At 37.5% G+C, this 15,012-nt stretch overlaps 1 protein-coding gene across 1 annotated transcript in view; it reads left to right on the top strand.

Moving 5' to 3' along the window:
* CARMIL3 (capping protein regulator and myosin 1 linker 3) overlaps positions 1-15,012 on the top strand; it is a 3,552,770-nt gene that overhangs the window by 2,160,549 nt on the left and 1,377,209 nt on the right. The window contains exon 8 of the mRNA XM_044058175.1: positions 2,014-2,087. Coding sequence (XP_043914110.1) covers positions 2,014-2,087 — 74 coding nt within the window. The remainder of the gene's footprint in view (positions 1-2,013; positions 2,088-15,012) is intronic.

The raw sequence follows: 15,012 nt of genomic DNA, 5'->3' as shown, positions 1-15,012 counted from the left end.
TTTATGTAGCAGTACAGGACGGTGGAAATGCCAGTGATGGATGGAGGAAGGAGAGAATAGCATTTGTTGCCACTGTTGTGCTGTGTGGAAGGAGGCAATTTGACCTGTTCCAAAGCACCTGGACATGAATGTGGGGGTGTACTAGAGAGTATATGAGTGATGTGGTACTGTATTGCAGAGTAACTACATGTGTAATCTCTCTCTCTCAGGCAGCAGTAGGATAGGCTTAGCCAGGATTAGGATAGGGGTCTGAATGATTGTCTGAAGGGCCTACTCCATAGAACTTGACCCAACCTTTGAGTAGAATGAGTGAATAAGTTTATAACATTAAGGGCAGTTGCGTTAAGGAAAGGAACAGGATCATGAAGAAGAATGTTTCTGAGTAGATTAGAATTGATTCATTTTACTGTGAATATGAATGTGTTGGGATTAAAATTTTTTAGATTAATGACTTCAGTAAAGTGATATTTTTCGGGACGTGTGTAGTGCTTCTAATTGCAAAGTTGGGGAGGTGATTGATAAATATTTCTGGTAAGGGTCCTTAGGATGATACTTTGTTTGGGTTGGTGGTCAGTATCAAGTCCAAAAGGCATTGTTTATTATTAGGATCATTGTACTTTAACGGGGTTTGGATAATTTGATTGTAAACAAATAGATTTTGTGATATGGTGTTAGTCAGTAGTGTAGGAGAGCCAGTCCATGTTTAGGTCCCCAAGAATGAAAGTTTCATAAAGGATGCTTAACGTTATCCAGGAAAGAATGTCTTCAACAGTAAAGCTGTTGTCTTCTGGTGGGATGTATAAGGTCATTGAGAAGGGAGATGAGGATTTCACCATTCCTAAAAGCCGGAGAACTGCCAGAGTATACTGAGAGTTCAAGAATATTGGAGAATATTACAGCAGATACCTCTGCCCTTCTTTTCTGTATGTTGAAGTCTATAAATGCTGTAACCAGGGAAGCAATTTCTGTATCTTTGATGCTTAATTTCAGACAGGTTTCAGAGTCTGTGAGAATTGCTGTTGCTTTTTTCCTGTTTATTGGTTTTGTTTTGAGCACCTCATCCTCCTGGACTTGGTTTTCTGTGAGAATGTGTGCTGAGTGCATGGTTAGCCTGCATGTTGACCAGTTATTTTGGTAGTAATGCTTCTAATGTTAACATAAAATAACTTCAGCTCTGAATGGGTAGTGGAGGTACTGTGCAGGACAAGGGGTAGGTACGAGAAAGGGGAAGAGTCATATTTGGTCAGTGGAGGTAGCCCAAGGTTCGGATGAATGTCACCACAGCAATGGGGTTTGATGAGTGAGAGGTTGTAGGAGAATGGCCCCTTTAGTTCAAGTTTAATTTGTTTCTAATGCAAAGCTTGTTTTTTAGAGGAGAGGGTGCAGCATAGGAGTGTTTAAAGTGGTGAATGTAGGAGGACTTATACATGCATGGCAATATATGTATGAAAAAGCCAGTGTGATTGGGGACAGGTCTAAAGAAATATGAAAAAGGAAATAGGACATGATATGAGGAGGAGTATGTAAGAAATGTGCATTACGATAGAAACATTATATCACTGTTTCAATATATCAAGATATATTGACAAGAAAATAAATTAAATGTTAAAACAAATCCAGCCATGATGCACATAAAAAATAATTTATTGTATTTTTCTCCCTCTCTGGTATTTTTTCCTTCTATTCACTAATACTAATGATAATTTTTTTTATGACAGAAGGTAGAAAAACAGTCACATTACCTGGGAAACAGTCATCCATATCTCCTGGCATATTGTGTAGTATTTTGATTTAATAATTATCCATAATTAACTACATATATTCCTATTGATAGCATGCACCTGTTATTTATTTTCCTTCTGGTCATCATTAATAACACAGTCACTACACTGATGTACAGTTCACAGGATCTGCCACCCTAAGTCTAAATTGAATTTGTCATCCTTTTGATTTAGGTTTTGATGATGTGGGATATTTTTAATATTATGTTCTTCCTTTTCTTTGCTGTTACAGGATGTGGACACCATCTACCACTCACAGGATAACAGAGAATTTAACCTACTCGATTTCAGCCATCTGGAAAGCAGGTTTGGGATTTTACATTTTTGTTGTACTGGAGATCTGTTGTAATTGTGGAACTGCAATATTTATGTAACTAGTTACTGAAATGGTGCATAAAAATGATCATATGTAGGGCCTGATGTCCTTTTCATTCAAATGCTTGCTTGATCTCTGGCTGATTAACATGTTACCATAGTGCAAGCTTTGTGTGAATATTACAGCATTTTGAGCTACAAGAAAGTAATAGTTATTGCCAATGTGATTGTATCTATTAGTGCTGTCACTGAAGGCACCAGTAGACTGTGACAACGGTTCCAGTGTAAGTGGAAACTTTAGGCAGGCTTTTGCATGCAAACAATAAGTCAAAACTATATCCTTCAGAAATCATTGATGAAATGTTCACTCATATACTGGCATAGTCAGGTTTCCTCTATGTTTTATTTCCAATTTTAGGGTTACTTTGACATGACAGTTATTGTCAGTGTGTGTATATATATATATATATATATATATATATATATATATATATATATATATATATATATATATATATATATATATATATATCCTTGTTCCCATACTACATTAAGGAGTGGTAGATTGCAGATGACAGCTTCAATGATAGTGGGGAAATATTGAAGATATGCTGGACATTTGTTAATTTTAAGTCCATTATTACCAAATACAGTTTCCCACTTAGGTTAGTCTGCAGTAGGTACTTGCTGAGGAGTCACTGCTGACTTCTGCTCCCTCTGTACCCAATAGCTTTGATAGATGATGGACACCCACCATCATCCTCTGGCATATTCCAGCACTATCCTTTGCTAGAAAGTGGTTCCACCTCTCTAGGCAGTAGTGCCTTTTCAGCTCTTAGGGCTGCTAATGTCCCAACGACCAGGATGTAGGATGTGCTAATGCTGTGGCTAAAGCAAACTGGAAATGTGTGTAGATGGACAGCCTCCCTTTCCCCTTGGAAGTACCTACCTTTAAACACAATCTAGTGATGCTGTTGCCTCATATGGCAGGACATCACAAGTTCCTGCCCACATGCCTAAACCAGTTATACTCATTACCTGATCCACAGTCTGCACCAGGAAGTAGGCATGATCATCTTTCAATCGCATCATCCCTCTACTCTCACAAAAGAGAAAGAAGCAGAAAAATGGAGATAAGCAGGGAAAGCCTTCTTATTCCTTTCCTTTCTCATGCTACCACCAAAAAAGCAACTTTGCAGAGAAATGTACTGAGGTTGGTGGGCATAGCACATATCTCTCTACACCAACAGAGCTAGGCAAGATGCTGGATAATGTTAGGTGTCATGGTTAAAGTCTCCTTTTTGTTGTTGTATAAAAAAAGTTTAGATTCTTACTGTGCATTAACAAACTGGAGAAATATTCCCAGTTTTTTGTAAAAGGGGCAGGACTGTGTTTTCCAATTAAAGGAGGATCATAGTCCTCAACTTCTTTGGAAAAACATATTTGACAAGGCTTGAAAGAGAAGTCTTCTAATAGCTAAGCCTCTGACAGAGGAGGAATGTAAATTATGTTCTAGCAATGAAACAGGGCATCAAATATTTGCCCTTGGAGTGACAGTGAAGGGCCTGCACAGTTTTTTAGTACTGCTTATGTGTATTTCACAGGCCTGAAGAAGACATAAAACTGTATGCTAGAGAGCCTTTTAGGATATGCTATAACAGTACAGGGTGCAGGGGTACTACTGCATACAACTAAGTCCCTTCATTTGAGGAGTGAAAGTAGTATCTGCTTTCTCATCATTAAATTGGATAAGCTTGAGCTGGACATTGTATGACCAAGCAAGTGTTTTGTCTCCCTACCTGTTTATAATTTCCATGTGCAAGGACCAAGATGACCCCAGCTCTTCTAGAGCATTCTTTCGGAAGATGTAATGGCTGTATATTTTCTGTATGCTGATGTTATCCTCTTAGCTTCACATGACTGTGAATTGCAACATGCACTGGAGTAGTTCACATCTGAGTAGTTCAATGAAAATTGGTGCCTTCCTAGCAAAGGCAATGTTTACTCCTATAAATATGTGGAGTTTTGTTTTTATTGAAGGAAAATTTAGCTGCTTTATGTGGTAGAGTTTAATGATTTGGGGTCTTGGTTATGAGGTAAGTTAAACAGGACTGGGGGATCCCTCAGAACATGGATTCAACAGTAACATTACTGCAGCATTATCTCCTATAGTACTGAGATGTAGGTAGTCAGAAAAGGTAAGACATTTGAATGCAGGGTACTTGGACTCAATTTCCATAATAAAATGAGGAGCTCTGGCATCTCAGTGGAACATTGCTCTTCTGTGAGGTAGTTGGGCAAATGATGATGCCGGCTGGGTAGTTCCCATGAAAGATATGTAAGGTATAGCTAACTGAAACAAGAATTTGAAGCAATGGTAGGGTGGTTACAGTCTGAAACATTAAACACTCATATGAGCAAATGTTTTGTTTTTCAGGCTATAAAGAACAGCGAGCGCTCAGAAGAGCAAACATTTGCAACTGAAATTTTGATGCCAGTGATTTGTATGGGATTGTGGTACATCAGTGTAAGGGAACTTGCCCTCACCCTGTTATTTTGTGATCATGGAGTTAGTGTATATAATTAGTAGGAGTGTGGGGGGACATGGGGGCTTGCCATCTGCAAAAAAAAAAATTATTCTTAATTTTTGTTGGTTTTGATCATTTTAGATTAGGTCTAAAATGATAGTTCCACAAACAGACAAAGGCACGATAAAAGACATTAAATTGAATAACACGAAACTAGATTAGCTAGAACAACAGAGAACATGCGTGTTGCTCCTCATACATTTCCCTTCTTCCTCACCTCAGAGGTCTGAGGAAGGGAAGTCATTGAATTCCCTAAGCCAAATTCATGAATAAGTGTGTGTTTGTTCTGGCTTCTCTAGTCCTTAGTTTCGTTCTAGTAAAATGATAGTTCTTTTAACGGTCATTGTGACGACGTACTGCCATCTGTACCAGGGATAATAGGGCTATGCATGTGAAACATATGCCAGAATAGTTATTTGTAGTTTTTAAAATTGTTTTGTAAATAATTTTCTGTCATTTTTCATCACACTGATATGTACAGGTGCTTGTATTAAACATATATCAGCGGTGTTGTTATAATTGATTAAATGTTTATGTTTAAACAAAGAATTCAATAATTTTCAAATACTGCAATAGACCTTAGAAAAGCCCTGAGTCTGTATTCTGCCAGAGTCATGTCATCAAATGTGATGTCATTCTATAACCAGCACTGAGGGGATGGAAAACAGATAGGCTTGTTTTGTTACTGTGGAACCTGATATAAAAATCTATGGCAGTTATCACATTCAGTTCAGTTGTACTCAGAAGTTGGAAGATTATCACACTGGCTAGTTGAAGTAAGCTTCTCAGCATCTCATAATGCCTTGCTGAATTAATTAAGTTAGCTAGGAAACAGTTCTTTAGACAGTCAGGAATTACAGTGCGATTAGCTATGTACTGTTTTTCTGCATCTGCTTGGATCTGTCCAGTTGTGTTATTTTTATTTCTCTTGTGATTGAAACTGATGTTTATTGCACTTAATTAATATGCTCATGTTTTCTATTTTATTTATTATTAAATATTTGTATACCTTTTATTGTGGCTGGTCTTTTCCAGATTACTTTTAAGCTCTTGAGAGTACTTGTGCTTATTCTAGTGATGCCTTAGCCACACTGAAAAGTCTTGCTGCTTGGGTTACACACTACCATTTATATTAGTATTGATTTTACTCAATATAATTGGATACCTTTACACACTACCATTTATATTAGTATTGATTTTACTCAGTATAATTGGATACCCTTGTAAGAGCCTGACATGGCTGGCTGGTGGCAGCATTGTTACCTTACTGTCTGGGCATAAGGGTCACAGCTAGTAAATCTGTGCTAGCTTTTCCCAGGAGAGAGTGAGTGAGTGTGTGTGTGTGTGTGTGTGTGTGTGTGTGTGTGTGTGTGTGTGTGAAAGTCAAATACCCAGTTGTAGGTGTGTTAGTCACTTGGAACTGCTCTTGCGGGAAATTCTGCTTAAGGCAGAGAGCTGCATTTGAAAATACTGAGTAAATCTATCCCTGTTTTAGTAACCATCTCTCACCTGTGTCAGTGGTGAGGATTGAGGCTCCTTGAGTACTGGCCCTGGGGTAAAGAGAGGGTGTCACAGTCATCATCTCAATTGTTCTGTGCTTCATGATATACTTGTCAGAATGTACTGAAGAAAGTATCTAATTTTGCCTGAAAATGCCTGTGGATCCCAAAGCATGAGCAGCAGACTGTTGCTGAAGACAGAGAAGGCTGGGCTACCTGATTCATCTTGTTGCCACCAATACCTTCATACAAGCATGAAGTAATGCATTAGATTAAAGGCTGAATATATGGAGATACATAAATTCCCTGTAATGACCACCCCACAGTGACTTTATGACCAGTATAATATGGTCCTAGGACATTTGCAGTATGTATGCTGACTACCCAGTAATAGGAGCAATTACATATACAGAGAATGTCTTTTGGATAACAACATTTTCTCTTTTTATTTTCTTGACACTTTGTATGAACCTGGATTCCAAAATGCAATGCCCTGAACTGCAATATTCTTTGAATTTTGCTAGCTCCCCTTTTAAATTGCTTTGTTAAAATAAATATTTATAAAACATTTAAATTGTACCTTTGATACATTTCTCTTTTTCTCCTTACACACCATGGCCTCTTTCATAATTCTATCATACACAGCAAGTGTGTTTTCAGGGGTCTTGGATACATGGCTTTTAGACATGATAATCAGCTGGTGCATTTTGTTTTGCAAAGTGTAACATATTTTCACAAAACTTTGTCCTGCTTTAAGAGTGATAGTTTCGTTCATTCATCCATCCATTCATTCATTAATTCATTTTCAAGTCACCTACTCAATCCAATACTAGGTCATGAGGAAGTTGAAACCTGTCCTGCCATTCAGTGGGCAAGAGGCATAGAAGCTAATCTTGATAGGAGCACTAGCCCATGGGAGGACACACACACACACACACACACACACACACACACACACACACACACACACGCACACACACACACACACACACACACACACACACACACACACACACACACACACACACACACTTATGTACACATTTAAGCTCACACATCTAAAGGCAATTTAAAAAACATCAACTCACTTATGGCATGTCTTTGGAATGTGGGAGGAGAGTGGAGTAAATAATATTTATCACATAAGTATTACTTCAGTGGATTATTCCTTTGCCAGAACAATGAAAAGTCCATAACATATGTGTATATAGCCCTTCTTCATGTGTTTTAACTCATTTATGAAAAGAGGAAATATGCTTGTTTGAATTAAGGGTATTTGATAGAAAATGGATAATATACAAAGATACAGTTAACCCTTTTTTTTTCTATATTCAGGGCATATGACCTGTGGATCCAGGAACTGCAACATCCTCAGGAACTTCATGTGACTTGAGTAGTGTTTATTACTCCAGATTTTTAAAACTAAGTTGACAGTGATTATTTGTACATTAAATATCACTTTTATTGTGACGGTCTTGTCATGTTATAATTGCAATTCCTTTTTAATGCATTTATCTTACATGAGTGCCTTATACACTACTGCATACACTTGTGCAGAAGGTAGACTCACTTTTCAGTAAAATAATCAACTGGTATAGAAGGGATCAGTGCCAGAACTGAAACAAATCTCATGAATCTATATAAGAATTGTTAGCCCCCTTTAGGAAATTACATTTGAAGGTTTACAATATTGGGTACTTGTCTACCATCCTCTAGGAGGTAGAAAAGCTTTCTTGCAAGAATTGAAATTATAATGTTTATCTCAAGGATGTCTCAAGGAAACCCCAAGATAGTTCATAATGGGGGAATTCAGCTTGTTGCCTGAAGAAGATAATTTGCTATTCAGTCTCACACATTTTTGTTTCTGATATAGTGAATGGATGTAAGACAGTTGTCAACACATTAAATATCTGTTAGACCAGATGCTTTCTCATCTGATGGTGATGCTTAAAATGTAAGTTTCCTTCATGATAGGCTTACACTTCCTACATTTGTTTTAGACCCTGCTAAGGACCCTTTTCAAAGGATTAATCCAGGTCACCTAATGATAATATCCCAAATTTCCAGGCCTTGCAAAGGTTCCTCCTGTGTGTTTTGGCCAGTAGGGCTGCATACTGTGAACTTCAGATCTCCAGCTTTCCACATGGCCATTCTTCTCAGGTTCACTGCACTTGGAGGAGACCTAGTGCTTCCTTTCACTGGATGGATCCTTCTGAATAAGACCTCTACAGCAATTTGGGTGATGGTCCCCCCTTAGCAATGCACTGAGGACTGTATAAACTGCAGCTGTCATACAGCAGTCAAGCTTGAGTGTTTGTTTAAGGAATACATTCTGCTAATATGAAGGACTGATGTCATCCAGGTGAGTGCGCAAAAGCAGCATGAGGGAAATGCACACACCTTACTTGTGGCATGTCCCCTTTTCATTCTCACTTACCATAGCAGTAGCTTCTCCTTCACAGCCCTAGTGTCATACCCTGCCTTGTAACATGGCCTTGTCCCTGCACTAAAGACAACCCTCTTTATTCAGCTTCTTCCCTGACAATTCTTGAAGGGGATTGAGACACTAACTGAACTTGAATAACCTGGATCATAGCCTGGACATAACCCTCTATCCCAATGGAGCTGGCTTGTGTTTGTCTATCATGGAAGGGATTGTTTATGTGAAAATGTTATAGTTTGAACTTTTGCATCTAACTTGAAACACCTACGAAATCGTTAATATCACCTAATACTATATAGTGGCAGAAGTCCATCCTGTGCTAATGATTTCCCATTTTGCTAGAAACAAATGCATTTGAAATGCATTAATATATCCAGCTGTTATCTTACAGCATGTTGTTGGTCTTGGTCTCTCCTTCTAAAACAAGCCCAGTAAATTCACTTACAATGCTTGAAGTTTGTTACTGTTCACAGGTATATTGTTAACAATTAATTCCATGTTGAACCTCCAAGGCAGTCAGTCTTTAACCTTTTAAGAATCTTGCTTTCTACCTAGATGTAAGTATTTGACTGTATGACCATGCATGTACACCCACCCTGACACACACCTACACATGGTGTGGTCTGCATCACTTCCTTTTAGTTATTAACTGCCACTTACTCATTTTTCTACCTACAATTCCAGTCCAGGAATACTTGGGTTTGGTGTGACTGGAAAATGATGTATCTCTTAATAATCCTAATAAAGATGATTTATGGAAGTAAAAGGTAGTCTTCATCAGTAACTTCATGCTTCAATACGTGTAGCATATACTAAATCAAAATACCTCCTATGTGAGGTCTCTTTTCCATCAACCAGAGTAGGAAACAGGTGCTTAGATGTGTTTAACAGTTTCCCTGTAGAAACAACCCACTACTACAGTGGTGCTATCCCAGGCAGCTCCACTGATGGACTTCTGTCCTTTAACCACTTTATTTTTGTACCAGTCTAACCTATTCTGTCACTGTTTAAAATATTAAATCATATTTATTGTGCATTTATACAATAGGAAACCGTACGTATTTGTCTTTCAGTGAAAAGCTTGAGAGAGAAAAAATATTTACATATGTGTCTGTCGTCAGAACAGAATTAGGTTTGACATGTTTGCTTCTTAAATACCCATAAATCTGCCATTAATGTATTCCTTCTTGCTCTCCCTAGTGAAGGTAAATTTGCTTTTTAATTACCTATTAATGTATCAGTTGAATACAATTAGGAATTAAGGAATAAAGTAGCATGAAAGGAACAGGACAGACTGAGCAGACAGTATGGGAGAGTTTATCCCTGTCCATATTCATGTGCTTCTTAGATCACTGGATAGGAGACAAAAAATTTACCCCAGGAATAATGCCTGTACTATTTACAGACAGAGGCAGCTTTATCCCATATGTGGTACCCTTAAATTATCTCTGGCATGACCTCATTTCTTCTCTTTAGGGTAGTATATAGTAATTGACCATTAGATGGGTAAGGCCAATTTATAACCTAGTGAGATACATTATTTTGAGCAAATAAAGGGAAAGTGACTAGGCTGAACATGGTATGCAAGAGCAGCCAGCCTAGTACTTATCGATGAACCTATGAGAAATGTGCGATTTGCTCTGCATCTAGGATAGTAGTTTGGATCAGCAATCTTTGAGGTGGCAGAGGATGTGGAGTCTACTGGAGAAAGGGAGAACTTCAGTGGGAGAATGTGGGAGCTAGAAAAGCTAGTGGACTGACTACTAAAGTGATTGCAAAAGAAACAGCAGGAGGCTAGTGGACAGATTAGTATAAAAAGATGGCGGAAGGAATAGAAAAGGACAGGAGTTGACGTTATCAAAGGAGTACAGGCAAGGGAATGGCAAGGAGTAAGTTGAAATTAAACAGTGGACAAGGAGAAAAAACATCACGCATGAAAACAACAAGGAAGGAGGCAGGGTCACAACCAAGACCAAGTGCTCCACAGTTCAAGAAGAAGAAAAGTGGATTCCTGTGGACTGAAATATAAAGGAAGACTTATTAGACTGGAGGAGAAGATTAGAAGTGGCATAAGAGGAAGAGAGTTACACTCATGGAGATGAAATCTTCTAGGAGCAGACAGGTGGATGCTGAGGTCAAGGACAGTTTGTGTTTAGGGGTTGATTGAAGTCAAAGATAATGAGTTCAAACTAATGGTATGTTATCAATGAAAAAAATGAAATGATCAAATGAAACAAACATGTATGACATTTTCTCTTATTAACTAATGTTCATGCTTTGACATGTGTGTCATCCAAGGACTTCAAACAATTCAAGAAATAAGAGACTATGAATACCTTACTAACAATCAATTAAATAATTAAACATTTAAAACACTAATTAATTAGTGCTTTCCAACTAAAACATTATTTAGCCCTTAAGGACATAATGAATAAAACATAAATTCTGCTATTTTTTCAACAAAAGACTGTCTGTGGGTACACTTTCTCTGTCCCTTAATATTATGTGTTTCATTGTGCAGGTTGTAAGAATATTATATCCTATTCACAAGTTCAGATACTCTGCTTTCTTATCTGTTATTCCTATCATCATTCAAATGCTCATGTATTCTAGTTTTATATTTTCTTATGGTTTTGCCCACTTTATTACTATACAGATAAATAAATAACTGCTAAAGTATAGCAAATATAATCACTCTTATACTTAAAATTAATACCATTAATACAGTCAACCTTAATTCAGATACATTTATAAGCATTACAATTGCCACAGTGATACACCCTGAAGAAGAGAAACATTTGTAATTCATGGTACATAAGTTTTAAAATAACTATGTACCATTATATCACTTATATTCCTACCTCTCTTAAATCTCAAATCAAGTTTGGCTTATTGTTTTACAAAAGACATCCAATTTCCAAAGGTATTTCACAATGGAAGTAGTCATAAAAAATACCCAGTTCATTAACAAAATATCTGTTGTTTCTGTTTTTTTTTAATAGTATTTCTAATATCCCTTAAAGTACTGCTGTAATATAATTTATTAATAGTTTCTCACTTTCCCATTGACATGTATATAAATAAATATCCAGTAGCCTCCTCATTTTTATTATAACCTCTAGACAGAAACAGATTTGTCATAGATGTAGAGTTTTGCTTTAAATCATTCCGTCTACTTCTAGCTCAACAAACTCTCATACGCTCAACAAATAGGAAATAAGATAAATAAGTTCAGGGTGATTAACTCATTCCGTGATAAAATATTATCAGCCATTTCATTTTTGTAAGTTAGAAGGTAGCTTATCTCTAGTTTGGAAAAATGTAATTTCTAAAAAGAAGATTGTAGTTGGGCTTACTGTGCTTATACATTTAATAGCAGAAGCATTTTATTCGCATGCGTGGTTCTTTGTTACTACTTGTTGGAGTGCTGTCCCCAAATGTAAATAGAACTGTCAGGAAATCATATTTTTTCATGTAAAAAGTCAACTTTCCTTTTTCTTAGGATCCGAAGTTCAAGTTGGGAGAGTGGCCTAATGGTTAAGGTGTTTGCCTTACAAACACAAGGTGCATGGTTTGAGTCTCACAAGGGATAATTGGCTAGGCTTAAAATGCCTCACAAGGGCAGTTAGCTTAGTACTACTCTATGAACCTATGAACTACTGAGTATATGCACAGCTCTGATCACTGTTTAAAAAACAAAAAAATCTACTTGCCCTGCTGACCTTACTCTAGGTGAGTAAAAAGACAGTTATGCCTTTTTACAGATTTTCCTCTGTTTTGAAAGCAGAATAAGCACTGCTTAAGTGGATGCTGAATGGCCATTGTACAATACAGTGGTGAGCATTCTGTCACTGGCCCAGGCCTCAGTTGACTTTAATGAAAGTGAAGGAAGAGGGAACAACCATGGGAGCATGTGTTCTTTTTAGCTGTTTTTTTTTTAAGTATGGTTTAGTTGCACTATTCATACCACTGCCAGCCAGTAAGCTGTATGGCATTTTAAGTGTGTGTGTGTGTGTGTGTGTGTGTGTGTGTGTGTGTGTGTGTGTGTGTGTGTGTGTGTGTGTGTGTGTGTGTGTTTCTTTGTATATGCATGCATCTTTGTATGAGATGTTCACAGATTCATATGTAAATCAGTCAGTAGGCTTTTACAAGTCTAGCCAATAACCAGAAGTTAGAATCAACCCTTGTACCTTGTATCTCTAAGGTAAAGACCTTAACCATTATGCCAACCCCTCCCCATGGACTCAGTATTTCTGAGGGCATTCATTCAATCATTTAATCACAGCAGACATCTGAATGCAAACCATCATGCAAGTGGCTGTAATTGATGAACACACCTATATATTTATGTGTGTGTGTTTGTGTGTGTGTGTGTGTGTGTCATGCTTTGTCTGTGACAGTGTATATGTCTGTTCTTGCACATCAGGGTTGCACTGAGTTGACTTCCTACACTTAACAGCAATGAGATGAAATATATTACTGAGACCATTATTACTTATATATTTATTCAGTCATTTGATCACAATCTGATATCCGAGATGTACACACAGAGCAAAACGGCTACAATGGATGCATGTATCTAAAATGGCAGCAATGTATGCAGTCATCTAACTATGCATTTCTTGATTTACATTTGTTTACCAGATTTGTTAACTGGAATAGTCTGACTGAGAAGAAATAGACTTTGTTCAGCAAATCCATGGGAAAAGAAGTTCTACATTGATAATGAGGAAGGCAGTATAGGTGACTATGTGTGTGCATGTTCTGGGGAGTGTGAAATAAATTATTGTGGTCAGTTATTATTTTTGTTTTATCGTTATTTTATGTCTCTGCTTAACTCCATCAAAAATGGTATAATTGCTTTCTATGGTGGCTTTATGGATAAAATCAGCCTGACTGACACTATTGTTATTCACTTAAGTGACTTTGCCATTATTCTGCCTTTGCAGGACAAATCTGTATTGGTGTGAGGCAAGATGAAATACATTACTGTGGCTACTGCATGTATGAAATAAAGTTGAAATGCATTATTGCAGCCATTTTTTAACAAATGTCAACAAAACACACATCATTGTTGAGTATTAGGACTCTTTGGTTAAAGGTGGTGATCACTGCCATCATTTAAGTTAAGCAGTCACTGATTGGATTTAGCAGGGCTGTTTGTGTAAAGCATCTTAAAAAATTAAATATGACTACTGTTTGCGTGAAAGAAACTGTAGCCATTTTTATCATAATCAGACAAGTAAGGTGTGCACAATAAACAAAGCATTTACAATTGTTGGCTAAGTTGCCTGTCTATTGATGACTGACACTTCTTTCATTTGCTGAAGTAAACAGTCTTTATTTTGACCAAGGAACGTTTATGTTTTTTGTGTGCAGCAAGATGGAATATTGTACTGCAGCTACAGTTTATGTGAACAATGTTTAATATACTGCTGTGTCCATTTTTATTATAATTTGGCATCTGAGGTATGCATAGTCATGAAAGTGTCTATAACTGCTAGTACAGGGCTATCGTCAGAGTACAGTGGCTGGCCCCATTGTCATTTGCTTAAGTTAAACAGTGATTGTTTTAGCTTTGCAGGACCAGTGTCTGTCTTTCTGAAGCCAGTTAAACACTTTACTGTGGTTATTTCCCAGGATTCATGAAGCTTGTGCCAGGTGCAGGCGTAGCGTTGGCGATCTAACACCAAATATGGCCACCGAGCGATTCAGGTACGAGCTGTTTCCATGTGCACTACCTGCGTACGCTACGCCTGCACAACTCCTTGTATGCTAATTACCCCATGTGCAGCAGTGTAGCCTGCAAATTAAGGTATGTAGCAATTCAGGAAGTGGTGCAGGCATAGTGTAAGCAAGCAGAAATGTAAACCGTAGAAAACGGTTTACATTTTTGCAAACATAAAATCGGAGCCATGACAGCTGACCAAACACATGTATTATAATGTTAATATATGCCATTGGCTAAATATATATCCATTGGCATAAAAAAATGTACAAAATATAAAATTAACATTTACTATATATAGTCACACTATCATGACGTGGAAACGCAGGGCAGCGGTGCGCAAAGGGGATTGCAAGGAAAATATAAAAATATAGAATAAAACCGCAATGAAACACATATCACGATTTCCCCATAATAGTCAATGGCAGGCATGCTACACCATACTCATGGTGCAAGGGTTGCTAAGGGGCAGTGACAGTGTTATGCACAGTAGCTAGTAATTAGTAGGCAATGCCATGCAAATGAGAGGAGTAATAGTGAATTGCAGATTTCCCGCTGGTGTAAGGATGCACAAAACAGCATAGCGTTATAACACCGAAGTAAGCCCTTGAGATAAAGATGACATCAAGAGAGGGGTGTGTCGCCATTGCTGTAATCA

The sequence above is a fragment of the Protopterus annectens genome, chromosome 16.part0, assembly GCF_019279795.1.
Source record: "Protopterus annectens isolate FY-2018-M chromosome 16.part0, PAN1.0, whole genome shotgun sequence".
Lineage (NCBI taxonomy): Eukaryota > Metazoa > Chordata > Ceratodontiformes > Protopteridae > Protopterus > Protopterus annectens.
This window is presented reverse-complemented; position numbering and strand designations above follow the sequence as displayed.